Source organism: Mustela lutreola, chromosome 2, assembly GCF_030435805.1.
Source record: "Mustela lutreola isolate mMusLut2 chromosome 2, mMusLut2.pri, whole genome shotgun sequence".
NCBI lineage: Eukaryota > Metazoa > Chordata > Mammalia > Carnivora > Mustelidae > Mustela > Mustela lutreola.
In genome coordinates, this window is record NC_081291.1 from 158741863 (window position 1) to 158757520 (window position 15658).

Here is a 15658-nt window from a genome sequence, read left to right on the forward strand (position 1 = left end):
TTTTACTTTGTCTGAGGCCCTGTTGGGTTTCCCCTGCATATGTGCACAACTTTTCAGTCAACCAGGAATATGTGGAGAGCTTATTTATCCCCTTTGTGTCTCTCATGTCCAGGATCTCCTCTATTAAGTTTTTTAGTGTTCTGCCAAGTCTTGTCATTTTTCCCAGCTGGGACTTGATCCTCAGGGTAATAGAGCTGTGAGCTTTCTCACTTTGTTTCCTATCAGATTTACCATTTTTACTGCCAGTGCCACTGGACATGGATGGGTATTTCTGTCTTTACTAGAGAATGGTAAACCCCCCCCCCCCCCCCCCAGGCAAAATTCCTGGTTTTCCTGCCCTGATAAAACCGCCTCAGTCTCTGAGCTGGGCAGTATTGGTTGGAGATGGTAGCTTCCCCTGGCAAAAAGGTCACTGATCCCTACTGTCCTGCCTCCTGTGTCTAGCAGCTTTTTTTAAAGAATGAATGCTACTTGATATGTTCTTGCCTTTGATTTATTTCCAGAGCCTTGAAGTGGTTGTTTCTACAATGTAGTCCTTTTTTTTTTTTTTTTTTTTTTTAAAGATTTATTTATTTTAGGACGCCTGGGTGGCTCAGTTAGTTAAGCGGCTGCCTTCCGCTCAGGTCATGATCCCAGCATCCTGGGATCGAGTCCTACATCGGGCTCCTTGCTCGGCAGGGAACCTGCTTCTCCCTCTGCCTCTGCCTGCCTCTCTGTCTGTCTGTGCTTGCTCACTCTCTTTCCCTCTGTCCCTGACAAATAAATAAATAAATAAATAATCTTAAAAAAAAAAAAAAGGATTTATTTATTTTGAGAGAGGGAGAGAGAGAGAGAGCCTGTGTCTGCTTGTGCGAGGGGGAGCGGGTGAGGGGCAGAGGGAGAGAGAGAATCTCAAGCAGACTCCTTGCTGAGTGAGGAGCCCTACCCAGAGCTGGATCTCGGGACCTCAGGATCTGAACTAAGAGTCAGATAATTTAACTGACTAAGCCACCCAGATACCCCTACAGTGTTGTCCTTTTTATAGGTGTTTTAAGGGGGAACGGATTTGCCAATCACTTTATTCCACTATAGCTGGAAATATTGCCCTTTTGAAACTTTCTGACTTCTTACTCCTTTCCCTCATGTCTTCCAGGCCACTTTAATTCACTCTAGTCAGACTTTTGTTAGCGCTTTTCTGCTGAACGCACTTTTATGAGAGTCACTGGCATCCTGCGTTTACCCTTTCCAATTACCAGTTTTCTGTTTTCATCTCAGTCAACCTTTCAGCAGCTTTCAACATAAATGGTCACTGCCTTTTTCTGAAAACATTTTTGTTTTGTTTTGTTTTTATATTTTTTAATTTTTTAATTAACCTATAATATATTATTAGCCCCAGGGCTATAGGTCTGTGAATCACAAGGTTTACACGCTTCACAGCACTCAGCACTCACCATAACACATACCCTCCCCAATGTCCATAACCCCACCACCCTCTCCCAACCCCCTACCCCCGACAACCCTCAGTTTGTTTCGTGACATTAAGAGTCTCTTACGGTTTGTCTCCCTCCTGATCCCATCTTGTTTCATTTATGCTTTTCCCACCCCCCCAAACCTCCCACATTGCATCTCAACTTCCTCATATCAGGGAGATCATATGATAAATGTCTTTCTCTGACTTATTTTGCTGAGCATAATACCCTCTAGTTCTATCCACGTCGTTGCAAATGGCAAGATTTCATTTCTTTTGATGGCTGCATAGTATTCCATTGTGTGTGTGTGTGTGTGTGTGTGTGTGTGTATCTCACCTCTTCTTTATCCATTCATCTGTTGATGGACATCTAGGTTCTTTCCATAGTTTGGCTATTGTGGACATTGCTGCTATAAACATTCAGGTGCATGTGCCCCTTCGGATCATTACATTTGTATCTTTAGGGTAAATACCCAGTAGTGCAATTGCTAGGTCATAGGGTATCTCTATTTTCAACATTTTGAGGAACCTCCATGCTGTTTTCCAGAGTGGTTGCACCAGCTTGCATTCCCACCAACAGTGTAGGAGGGTTCCCCTTTCTCTGCATCCCCGCCAGCATCTGTCATTTCCTGACTTGTTAATTTTAGCCATTCTGACTGCTGTGAGGTAGTATGTCATTGTGGTTTTGATTTGTATTTCCCTGATGCCGAGTGATATGGAGCACTTTTTTATGTGTCTGTTGGCCATCTGGATGTCTTCTTTGCAGAAATGTCTGTTCATGTCCTCTGCCCATTTCTTGATTGGATTATTTGTTCTTTGGGTGTTGAGTTTGATAAATTCTTTATAGATTTTGGATACTAGCCCTTTATCGGATATGTCATTTGCAAATATCTTCTCCCATTCTGTCTGTTGTCTTTTAGTTTTGTTAACTGTTTTCTTTTCTGTGCAAAAGCTTTTGATCTGGATAAAGTCCCAATAGTTCATTTTTGCCCTTGTTTCCCTTGCCTTTGGTGGTGTTCCTAGGAAGAAGTTGTTGCGGCCGAGGTCGAAGAGGTTGCTGCCTGTGTTCTCCTCAAGGATTTTGATGGATTCCTTTCTCACATTGAGGTCCTTCATCCATTTTGAGTCTATTTTCGTGTGTGGTGTAAGGAAATGGTCCAGTTTCATTTTTCTGCATGTGGCTGTCCAATTTTCCCAACACCATTTGTTGAAGAGGCTGTCTTTTTTCCATTGGACATTGTTTCCTGCTTTGTCAAAGATTAGTTGACCGTAGAGTTCAGGGTCTATTTCTGGGCTCTCTATTTTGTTCCACTGATCTGTGTGTCTGTTTTTGTGCCAGTACCATCCCGTCTTGATGATGACAGCTTTGTAATAGAGATTGAAGTCTAGAATTGCAATGCCACCAAGTTTGACTTTCTTTTTCAGTATTCCTCTGGCTATTCGAGGTCTTTTCTGGTTCCATATAAATTTTAGGTTATTTGTTCTATTTCTTTGAAAAAAATGGATGGGATTTTAATAGGGATTACATTAAATGTGTAAATTGCTTTAGGTAGCATAAACATTTTCATATTTGCTCTTCCAATCCATGAGCATGGAACATGATTTCCATTTCTTTGTGTCTTCCTCAATTTCTTTCATGAGTACTTTATAGTTTTCTGAGTATAAATTCTTTGCCTCTTTGGTTAGATTTATTCCTAGATATCTTATGATTTTGGGTGCAATTGTAAATGGGATTGACTCCTTAATTTTTCTTTCTTCTGTTTTGTTATTGGTGTACAGAAATGCAACTGATTTCTGTGCATTGATTTTATATCCTGACACTTTACTGAATTCCTGTATAAATTCTAGTAGATTTGGTGTGGAGTCTTTGGGTTTTCCTCATATAGTATCATATCATCTGCAAAGAGCGATAGTTTGACTTCTTTGCTGATTTGGATGCCTTTAATTTCTTTTTATTGTCTGATTGCTGAGGCTAGGACTTCTAGTACTATGTTGAATAGCAGTGGTGATAATGGACATCCCTGCTGTGTTCCTGACCTTAGCAGAAAAGCTCTCAGTTTTTCTCCATTAAGAATGATATTCTCAGTGGGTTTCTGAAAACGTTTTTTACTTTGCTTGAAAGATAACATTCTCTCCTTTTTTTCGTCCTACTTCATTACTTCTCCATGTGATCTGCTCCTTCTCTGAATATTTATTTATGTATTCTGCTCTAAATATCTTCCCTAGGTGATACCGTTGGGTTCCCTTGCTTTAAGCCCCCCCTTTTTAAAAAAGACTTTATTTATTTATTTGACAGAGAGAGAGGGAGCACTAGCAGAGGGAGTGGAACCTGGAGAAGCAGGCTTTCCACTGAGTAGGGAACCTGATGCAGGGCTCAATCCCAGGACCCTGGGATCATGACCCAAGCTGAAGGCAGACGCTTAATGACTGAGCCACCCATGTTAACCTTAAGTTCTCTTTTTGAAGATGACTCCTAGATGCATATTTCTGGCTTCAACTTCTCCTTCCTTGAGCCTCACAGTATTTTCACTTGGATGGCCAGTAAACGTTTCAAACTTAATAGATGGAAAACAGAACTCTTGAACCACTTTCTCCATCAAATTTATTCTCTTCAGTTTTTAGAATGATCCTTTAAAAAGGGTAAATCAGGGGCACCTGGGTGTCTCAGTGGGTTAAAGCCTCTGCCTTCGGCTCAGGTCGTGATCCCAGGGTCCTGGGATCGAGTTTCGCATCGGGCTCTCTGCTCAGTGGGGAGCCTGCTTCCTCCTCTCTCTCTCTCTGCCTGCCTCTCTGCCTACTTGTGATTTGTCTGTCAAATAAATAAATAAAAATCTTTTTTAAAAAAGGGTAAACAGATTATGTCATTTTCCTGATCAAAATGACTTTGGCTTTCCTTTACATTTAATATGAAACTCAGTTTCTTACTGTGATTAAAAGAGTTTATAGACATACCCCCTGCCTACCGTCTCTGAACTTCTCTTCCTTTACTCAATCACATTATTCTTCTAGCTATTTCTTGATATTACCTATCCACCTCTGTTTACATTTGGAGGTTCCTATAAACTACAGTGCTCCTCTCACATATCTTCACATGGTTAATATATCATTCAGGTTTGTGTTCAGATCTTACCGCTTTATGAGGTGTGTTCTGACTTCCCTATCCAAAATACAGCTCCTTGTCTATATCATGCTCTGTCTCCTTAAGCTATATGAAAATATATTCCTTTTTCCTCACTCTCCTCCATAGACTGTAAGTTTCATGAAGGTAGGAGCTTGGTCTTGTTCACAGCCAATATCCTTAACATTACGAAAAATGCCTGGCATAGTATAGGTGCCCAGTATTTGTAGTATAAAAGTGATTTGTGTAGAATTAGTATGTCATTAGTGAATTAATAAAGAATGACTAAGTAGTAATGGCTAGGCTTGTGATAGTTGTATATTTAAATGCATTCAGGCATTAACTTTGTTTGCCCAGTGTTGATATGATTAATACTTATAAATGTTGCTCTATGAAATTTATATTTTAGACCTTTTAGGGAATTTGAAGATGAGAAAACTTAAGACTTTAAGAAGAAATAGAATATATCAAAAGAGTAAGGGTGGATGATTATTTAGGTCCATGTATTTGCTTCACTTATGCATTCTTTCTGGTAAAAGATGGTATGCATAAACTTACACAGTTTCTGTTATCTGAGAATTTAATAGTTCTCTTTTATAACTTGGTTAGTGAGTCTGGAAAATGGCTTATTTTAACATAGTTGGCTATGTTGAAAAACAATCCTTAAAAGCCACCTTAATCTTAATATCTTGATAGTCTTAGCTTACTAGCAGTTATTCCACAAAACTAGCTATATAGATGTGAACTGGCAAAGTATAGATCTACTTTCCAACTCAGCATCAGTTTAAAATGCAAACAGACCCAGTTTTTAAATTGGTGAAGTTTGTGTTCTCTGTCACAGTTAAAACTTAGAATGTGACTTCCGTTATCTTTATTAAAGCAATTATACTATACTGAGTTGTTTTGTTTATTGCTTCAGCTATAGACATTTTATAACAAGTAATGGGATGATAGATTGATGTTCTATAAAATATATTTTTTCTTATTTTTTAAAAAAGATTTATTTGTTTATTTGAAAGAGAGCACAAGTGGAGGGAAGGGGTGAGGGAGAGAGAGAATCCTTAGGTAGCTTCCCCACTGAGTGTGGACCCTGACATGGGGCTCTTTCCCCATGTGACCTGAGCTGATATCAAGAATCAACTGCTTAACCAACTGAGCCACACAGGTTCACCTATAAAAGAATTTCAAGTATCACTGTACATGAACCCAGCTCTCACTGTACATGAACCCAGCCAATTTAAAGGGATAGTTTCCAATTTTCCCAAGATGACATCCTAGCACAACTGTAGAGCCAGTTGGAAGTTTCTAGAGGAGGATAAACATTTGCATATTTCTGGTATCATCTTCTTCTTTTTTTTTTTTTTTCCTTCTAAGATTTTATTTATTTATTTGACAGAGAGAAATCACAGGTAGGCAGAGAGGCAGGCAGAGAGAGAGAGAGGAGGAAGCAGGCTCCCTGCTGAGCAGAGAGCCCGATGCAGGACTTGATCCCAGGACCCTGAGATCATGACCTGAGCCGAAGGCAGCAGCTTAACCACTGAGCCACCCAGGCGCCCACTGGTATCATCTTCTAAGAACTGGAAACCACTGTACTGTAGGACAGTTCTGCTTATTAAGCCCCTCATCTGCTGTGCAATCCCCATCCCCTCTTTTTTTGGGAGGGGGGCTTCTTTTTCTAACCATAAAGCATTTTTCCTTCCAGATTCCCAGGTATATAACTGTATGTTTTTTAGCTCTCCCAAAATTTTAATTTTATATTTCCTGTGCATATAGCCAGTACTTTGTAATATTTTCTCTGTGTTATATAATTTGGCCTTTATTTATTAGACTTCTGATAGCCAAATATATTTTTGGAATTTATCTTCCTTGTTAATATATACTCTTCACATTTATTACTGCAAAGAAAGGCATCATATTTAATGCTTTCTTTTCATGAAGAATGAACATAACTTTGAAATTCCCCAAAGGAAAAAATTATTTGTGTGGTCTATAAATTTATCAGGACTGTACAATTTCTAGCATGCATATTTTAACTTTGCAACTAGCCCTTCTTTTGGCTCTCGGATTTTATTTATTTATTTTTTTTAACTGTATCTTGGAAGATAGTAGGGCTTGTAAGAGCTCTTTGCACCCAAATTCACTTGTTTAGTGAGAAGTTTGATTTTTATTATAGTTGCAGAAGAGTACAGTGTGGTAGCTTATTCCATCTATCTCTTAACATCCTGTACACACTGCTTCTCAAGTTATTAGTGGTGAAATACTAATTTTAAAAATTTCCAGTTCATCAAAGACTGATGTTTTTGTAAAATACAGTACAAACAGTTACTAGAAAAGTGGAATTAAAAAAAAATACCGAGTATAGGCCCCAATCTTTATTATAAGATTCACAGATATGAAATTATTATATCAAATTTCTGTAAAACATTCTAAGCACTTATTCTCATTTCTGTGTTTGTCTTATTTCAAAGTAGTAGAAAGTGGTAGACTAATAACATAGACTAGTGAAAAACAGGTTGCAGGTCAGCATTGGTCTATAGACCATAATTTTTATTTTGTTTAAAATTTGTTATCTTTTTACTTTTAAAAAATTTTAACTGAAGTATAGCTGGCATATAATATTAAGTTTAGGTGTGCAATGTAGTGCTTCAGTGGTTATGAAATTCTCACCATGATAAGTGTATTACTGTATTATAGACTATATTCCTTATGCCCTACTTTTCATCCCCATGACTTAATTTATTTTACAGTGGGCAGTTTGTACCTCTCATTCCCCTTCACCTACTTTGTCCAGGCCCCCACCCCCTAGACCATACTTTTTAGTAACATATCCATAGCCTTCTCTTTGTAGTATTTAATGTTATGAGTTCTTCGAATCTTAGTCAATATGGTTAATATTATTTAATCCTTTAAAAAATATTTTCATGTGTTTCCTTTTCAGAACCGAGAGCTCCAAATCATGAGAAAGCTAGATCACTGTAACATAGTCCGATTGCGTTATTTCTTCTACTCAAGTGGTGAGAAGGTAGGTCTTGCAGAAAGTGTGTACTGAATATTATGATAGACTTGTTATTTTTCTAAAATTAGTCATCGTTCTCTACTATATCTCCCACCCTAGCCCAACTAGCAGAACAGTTTTGCTAATTGAATGGAAGCATTCTAAAACACAGGCCCTAGTGATTCTGAACTTAAGATATAATCACTGAATATCGTTAGTCATATCAGAAATTAGTTATGAAATTGAAAAGGGAATGAATTTTTAAGAATTTTCTTTTTTGAATATTTGTCTTTAGTTCTTTATATATATGTATATATATCTTAAACTTTCTGTGTTCCTTAGGTGCTTCTGGAGCCCCATGATAGTTCCATCTGTTTATTAGAGAAGGAAAATTATGTCATTTTAAGTGGAAGTATTGGAGGAAAAGGGAAAACAGGAAGACTTTAGTAGGACTAGAATGAGACTTAAACACTGGGAGGCAAGTTTAACCTATCTTTGGTGAGGGAAAAAGTTAGGAAGGTGTAATATTACAAAGCTTGTTGTAAGTGGCCACTATTTATGATCACATTTAATTTTGTGAAAGCGAAGGATAATTAAAGGAGACTTTGTGCTGTGCATCCCTGGCCCTTTTGGTCTTTCTGTTCATATGATGACATTAACTATAACTAACATCATTGTGCTTACTAGAGTTTGGAAGCACAGAAAATCAGTTTCTTCTGTTTTACTTGCTTAATTCTGCCTGTTCACTCTCTTTTCTTCCCAAGTTCAATATTTTCCTTACTTTCTACTTCACTGGTTTGGGGTGTGAGGGCAGGGCAAATAATAAACTACTTAATCTTTTTGGCTAAACAAATATGACTTTGGAGAAGACAAATTGATATTTTGGACCTCAGATTTCTGGTATATACTGTAATTCCTCTTGATTTCTAAGCACAGTATTTTTTTTTTTTTTTTACTTCATATAACTATTTCCCAGTGTACCAGTGTTTAACCATTTTCCATTAAGTTTTATTTAGATTATTTCCTTAGAAGTTATGTTTTTCATGTCAAAGCCTGTAATATGGGAATGTTCCTTTGTGTTAAGCTATAATTGTGATATACCTCCTGTGGATACATAAATGTTAAATATTTGAATGTGTTTGTGTCAGTCATAGCTAATGTTTTAGCAACCATAATTAGCAAATTGTCTCCTTAGCGACTGTTGTTTCTCAGGTGCTTATATTAGGGAGGGTAAGCCCTTGTAAGTATTTGAGCCCTTTTGTTTCTAAAGCCAGTTACGAGGTTCATGCTACCTTTTTTTTTTTTTTAAACCTAGCAAACTGCCTGTTATGTCTTTAATCTTATCTATTCTGACATCTTTACTTTTTCCTGTCCCTTTCCAAATAACATTATGGACCATCTGTTATGTTCACAGCACTCTTTTAATGGAATTTTGCATCCTCATGACTTTTGTTATTAGATGCTAGACATTATAATACCCCAGGGAGGAAAGTAAAGGTCAGAATTATTTGTTCCGTGAACCACTAGATTACATGGAGATTGGTTTGCAGAGGACTCCTTACAAACCCCTAGACATTTTATCATGATTACTTCATTTATATAGCTTTCCCTATACAGCAGACACTGTGTTTAGTTATTTTACAAATATTAAGTCATTTAATGCTTATGAAAATAAAGAGCAGAAAAAGGAAGAATGTCAAACTTGTAAATATAAGGCTCTATTTGTGGCAGCATCACAAACTTGACCTATCTGGTTTTGGTTTGGTGAAAGCCTTGTTCACAGTGCCCTCACCCTCACTTAATCCTGCTTCCGGAATGACAGTGGACTGTTATCTGTATACCACAGAGGATGGATTTCCCTCCCTGCTGCTGCTCAGAGCTGCTTATTATCATAAATGGTCTTACAGATAAAGAGCAATTGAGAAATCATTAAGGGAGATTAACCAGGAGGACGCTGAACCTCTGTTATAAAAAAGAAATGTACTTTCTAATGTTTTATTTCAGAAACTTTCTCTTGAGCTTTGTAAATTTTCCAAAGTGAAAAAAAATGTTCCTCTCAGTTTTGGATAGCTTCATTAAAAATAAAAATTAAAAAAAAAAAAAAAAGAAAATTTGTGATATAGTGGTGAAGATAATGATCCTTCTTCCTTAAGAAAAAAGGAAGGTTTTCTGAAGATATGCAGAAATACACCGGTTCAGGACCTCCCATGATCTTTTAGCCACCAAAAAGATGATTTCTTCTTGCCCTACTCATGATCTCCACTCCCATTCTTCTGAATTGTTCTGGCAGGGCTAACATCATTCATGAGACCAGATAGTAAATTAATATGCCCCAAATGAGAAGAGAGGTTCTGCTCTCAGGTTGAGAACTCAGGTTTGTAGTTATCAGTTCTAACTCTTAAGAGTCCTGAGAGTGAACTTACAACTGCCTTTTAGAAAAGGATCTAAATATCTTGGGGAATTCTTACAGATTTTTAAAGATGATTTCTCTCTGAATATGACAGTCTTATATTGGGTAGGCACTTTTCCTAACAGAAGCATTATGTACTATCTATGTGTATAAATAAGAAGAGTTTGGAGGAAGAAATAATAATAGTTCAAGATGTCTCTGGGACATGCAAATAGAAATCCCCATGAGACAGATACATGTATGATTTCATAGGTGGTTGTGGTAGCTGACAGTGGAGGGTGGGTGCTAAGTAGAGAAAGGGTATTGACAAGATTGGGCTGATAGAGTTGTGTAGCCATGTGGTAGAACTCTTCGGAGTTCTGGGACAAGGGAGAGGGGATATTTGAGACCAGGACAGTAAAGAGCCAATAGTTTGCCAAGTACTGCCTTCTGGTCATAGAATGTGAGAATAATCTTCATTTGGGAAAACTGCAAGGAAGCCAGTGCCTTTGGGTAGGTCCTTTGTCTAGGACAAAGCAGTAAAAACAACAATAAAAAAAAAAAAAAAAACCTCTGTGAAGAGACTGGGATTCAATATTCCATGAAGAGTTTTTCTTCAGGGTGCTAAAGAGCTCAGGGGAACATCTGGACAAGACATCAGTGGTCAGAACATAAGCCTAAAGGAGATATGAGCAGGCAATTAGGGAGACGGTTTTAGAAATTGTGAGGGTGAAAAAGAGAATTCAGTGTTTCAGGATTATAAGGGTGAAAGACTTGGTTGATGTATATGTAAGCATTTCATAACTCTCTTATTGTTGTCCTCATCTCTCCCTCTCTACCGTTTTCTTAGTCTCTTCTGTTCCTTTTGTCTCTGTCTACTTTCTGGGTTTCTGCTTCCTTCACTCTGGGCTCTGGGTCTCTATCTTTCCGTCTCTGGGGTTCTGTCCCTCTCTTGGTTTGTTTCACCTGCTCAGATTTTTTTCCTCTCCTCAACTCTGATACCTGTCTGTCTGTCTGTCTCTTTCTCATTTAATTACTATATGGATTTCAATCTCACCCCTCTTTTGTTGGATTTCTACCCATCTTTCTTTGAATATCTGATGCTTCTGAGTCTGTATGGATTCTCATCTGTCCTGAGCCTTTTTCATTCTCTTTCTTGGTCTTCCTTTCTTTCTTTTTTTGCCTCTATTACTCCCTTTTTGGAAAATTTTAAAGAAGAAAAATTTTTACTCACTATCCTGACTTTTGACTTCTGTTCTGTTCTCTTCCTTCCCTCCTTCTCTTCTCTTCTCTTCTCTTCTCTTCTCTTCTCTTCTCTCCTTTCCTTTCCTTTCCTTTTTGGAAAATTCCTTTCCTTATTGGTCTCAAATATCCCCTCTCCCTCGTCCTTTCCTTTCCTATTCTTTTCATTTTTTTCTTTTCCTTTCTTTTCCTCTTTTCTTTCTTTCCTATTTCATTTCATTTGTATAGTTGCATGAATAATTATTTATAACTTATAAACTTTGAAGATCTCATAAAACTTTCTTTGTTGCCTCATAGTATTTGTAGTTATTGACTATACAGTATTCCATTGAATTGTTGAACTGCATAGTACTCCCTAAGTATTCCTCCACTGTGCTACCCCAGGACTTCATAACTTTTATCTATAAGCACTTTTCAGCTTTGGGTGAAGTTAGAGTAGGATTATGGCAATATTTGGCAGACAATCACCACTGACCACAGTTTAATTGAAAGGTTATGTCTGTTTTGGTAAAATTGTCTTTATTTTGCTCCACCCTGCCATTTGAAAGACTAGTTTTCTTTAGCAATTGTTTAGCATATAACTGGGGAGAAGACTGTCCATAATAACTGAAAGAAGGGGGAATTAAGTCAGGACAGAGAGCAGAGGTGTGACTTAGTCTTAGTCATAGTCATCTGGTTGGAATTATTAGTGTTTGCTGTAGTAACTAGAGCATCAGGTAGTCAATCAGTATACTTTAGATTACTCAGTGGGCTTTAACTAACTCTGATTTAGTTCAGAAGAAGTAGCACTCTGTCCTTGACCAGACAAAAATGGGGATTTTTGAATGTTTTATAAGTCTAGGCTTATGATATTTTCGTGAATTTGTGTTTTTTCATTATCGGTATTTGATCGTAGAAGCTGCTTTGCTCCTAAATAGAATTTTATGAAGAACCCTATCCTATAAAAAGAACAGGTAGAAAACAAAGTTGCTTTGGTTGAAACTAGGGTATGGGACCAGCTAACGTTGTCTTTCCTGAGTTGCATCTCACCTCTGTAGAACCCTACGAGTCTGAAGGACGGACATAGTATGTAAACCACATTGTATCTTTATAGGAGACTCAAATTTTATTTGAATTTTTTTTTTTAGAAAAATTTCTGTAAGTAACCTTACATGTGAAAATATTTTACCTGTAAAATATTAGATTGGTAAAATCATAGATTGGTAATTTGAATAATAAAGAAATCGCCTTCCTTAAAAAAAATCTTTCCCTCTACTTGTATGAGAGGCAGTTTAAATAGCAAGGATGACAAATTGATTTCATTCTTCATACCAACTTTGCTCTATTGATAGTAACTGTGTAGAGAGCTGTGTATAGAAGGAAAGGATTCTACCACTGCTTCTGGGATCAAAGAGAAGAGTGCTGAGCTTTTATTATGCCTGTTTGTCACTAGCCCTGGAGAGAAAAGGGTAGGGATGAATCTATTCTGAAAATTAAAAAACTCTGGCTTTGTAACGGGGTTTACATCCCAGTTCTGCCACTTGATAGCAGTGTAACTGGCAAGATATTTACCTTTCTAAGCCTTTTCCCCCTTCTCATCTGTATAGTAAGGATTTTGTAAGAAAAAAGTAATAATGTTTAGGTGCTTGATCGTAGCACTTGGCATATAATTAACACTTAATAAACATTAACTTCCTCCTTTGCAAATTATAATTTAATAGTTGCAAATATATATTGCACTTACTATGCCTCAGATATTGCTCTTAGCACTTTACATGTACTTTATAACTCCCTTAAACCTTATAGCCACCCAGTGAAGAATGGGTACTGTTATTATCCCCCATTTTATAGAAGAAACTGAGGCACTTGCAGTTAAGTAAGCTACCTGAGTCATACAGCTACTGAGTAGCAACATTAGGAGTCCATTCCCGGCAATCTTTCTCCAGGATAGTATGCTGTACTATTTAGTGTAGAATGTCCTTTTCTGCAGGATCAGTGTATTAGACACATAGCATTTAAAAATATCTCAATAATAATTGCTAAACAAAGAGAGGTTGTATAGTGTCTACTTTGGAGAATTTTTAGAAAAGAATAAATAGCTTTTGTTTCAGGACAATAATAGTAGTAGTAGTGATAATAGCCAAAACTGTGTGATGCTTACTGTACGCCAGGCATTAACTAAACACTTAAACTCTTCCAGTTTTGGGGGGATGAGTTTGTGAAGAATTGTTAATTCTTTATGGGTTTGTTAGAATTTACCATTGAAACCGTCTGGTCTCAGACTTTACTTTTTGGGAAGTTCTCGGATTACTGATCGATGCATTCTTTACTTTTTATATAGGTTTGTTGAGGTTTTTATATTTTGTCTTGAGTTAGTTTAATATTTGGTGTGTTTCCTTGAATTTACTGATTTCATTTAGGCTAATTTGTTGGCACACATTCGTTCTGTAAGGTCAGTAGTAATATCCTCATGTTCAGTTCTGATGTTAGTTTTTTGTATCTTTTTTGGCAGTCTAGCTAAAGGTTTGTCAGTTTTTTTTAGCTTTTCAAAGAGCAAACTTTTGATTTTCTTAGGTGTTTTCTGTTTTTTGTTTGTTTGTTTTGTTTTCTGTTTTTTTGTTTGTTTGTCTCTGTTTTATTTGTTTCTGGTCTATATTATTTCCTTCCTTTAGCTAGCTTTAGGTTTAGTTTCCTATTCTTTTAGAGTTCTTCAGGATGTGAAGTTAGGTTATTGACTTGAAATCTTCTGTCTTAATGCAGGCATTTACAGCGCTAGATTTCCCACTGAGTGCAGTGAAGATAGCACTCAGAGGGTGGTATGTTGGATTTTTGTTTTCATGTATTGCAAGTGTATTCTAATGTTTCTTTTTCCAGAGGGTATTGCTTAATTTTCTCTTTGTCCTGTTGGTTGTTTAGAGTGATACTTATTTTCTACACATTTGTAATTTTTTTCTTTTTGTTATTGATTTCTAGTTTCATTCTATTACGGTAGGGGAAGATACTTCATATGATTTCATTCCTTTTAAATTCATTGAGATTTGTTGTTTTGTTGCATAATATATGGCCTATACTGGATAACATCCCATGTGCACTTGAGAATAATGTGTATTCTCTTTTGGGATGTAAAGGTAGATAGATAGGTTGATAGATATCCTTTTGGTTTATAATGTTCAGATCTTTTATTTCCTTATTGCCTTTTTATCTAGATGTGCTGTCCATTATCGAAAGTGTGTATTAAAGTCTCCAACTATTGTAGAATTGTTTATTTCTTCAATTCTGTCAGTTTTTGCTTTTTATATTTGAAATTTTGTTGTTGGTACATTACATATGTATAATAGTTAAATCTAGTTGATGAGCTGACCTTTTTATCAAAATATAATGTCTTGGATGCCTTTTATTTTCTTTTTCTTGTCACCGCCCCAGCTAGAACCTCCAGGGCAAAGTTGAGAAGAGATGAAAGCAGAAATCCTAATTTTGTTCTTGATTTTAGAGGGGAAAAAATATCTAGTCTTTCTTTTTAAATATGATGTTAGCTGTGGGTTTTTCGTAGGTGTCATTTAAGGGGGATCACTTTTATTCCTAGTTTGTTTAGCATTTCATGAAATGGTGACTTTTGTCAAATGCTCCTTATCTCTCCATCTTTTGAAATGATCGTATTTTTTTTGTCCTTTATTCTATTACTACAGTGATTTACATTAATTTTTTGAATGCTAAAACCTACTGGCGTTTCTGAAATGATAAACAAATTTATCCTATTTGGTCATGGTGTATAATCATTTTATACACACACATGCGCGCGCACATACACACACGTATTTTTTTTAAGGTTTTTATGAGGAACTGGTATTAATTCTTCTTTGAAAGTTTGGTAGATTTCTCCAGTGAAACCATTTATGTTCCTGGGCACTTTCTGTGGGAAGTTTTAAAATTACTAATTCAGTTTCTTTACTTGCAGTAGGTATATTTACATTTTCTATTTTTTCTCTTGTCCATTTTGGTATTTTGTTCTTCTTATCTAAGCTATCTTATTTATTGACAAAAAGTTTTTCATACTTTTCTCTTAATTTTTTTTATTTCTATAAGACCATTTGTTATGTCCCTTTTTTCATTCCTTATTTTCACCATTTGAGTCTTTTTCTTTACCTTCGTCAGTCTAGTGCTACAAAGGTTTGTCAATTTTTAGTTTTTTTTTTTTTTTTAATGAATCAACTTTTGGTTTCATTGGTTTTTGTTGTTGTTGTTGTTAATTTCTTTTCTATTCTGTAATTCACTTATTTCTGTTATGTTCTCTTTATTGTTTCCATACTACATTTCACTGTGAGTTTATTTTGCCCGTTATTTTCTAGTTTCTTAAGAGAAGAGTCTTGATTTGACATCTTTTTAGAGTTACTTACTGGTCAAGGTTGTGCTTTGAGTTCCCTTAGCTAGTTATATTTTTATCCTTTACCATTGGATGTGTAAGTGACCTGGGTGCCTCTTCTCAGTTCA

The 15658-nt window shown here is 36.4% G+C and overlaps 1 protein-coding gene across 3 annotated transcripts in view; it reads left to right on the plus strand.

Moving 5' to 3' along the window:
- GSK3B (glycogen synthase kinase 3 beta) overlaps positions 1-15658 on the plus strand; it is a 221662-nt gene that overhangs the window by 97858 nt on the left and 108146 nt on the right. For all 3 annotated transcript variants that reach the window (XM_059163958.1, XM_059163956.1, XM_059163957.1), the window contains exon 3: positions 7504-7587. In XM_059163958.1, the coding sequence (XP_059019941.1) occupies positions 7504-7587 (84 nt within the window). The remainder of the gene's footprint in view (positions 1-7503; positions 7588-15658) is intronic.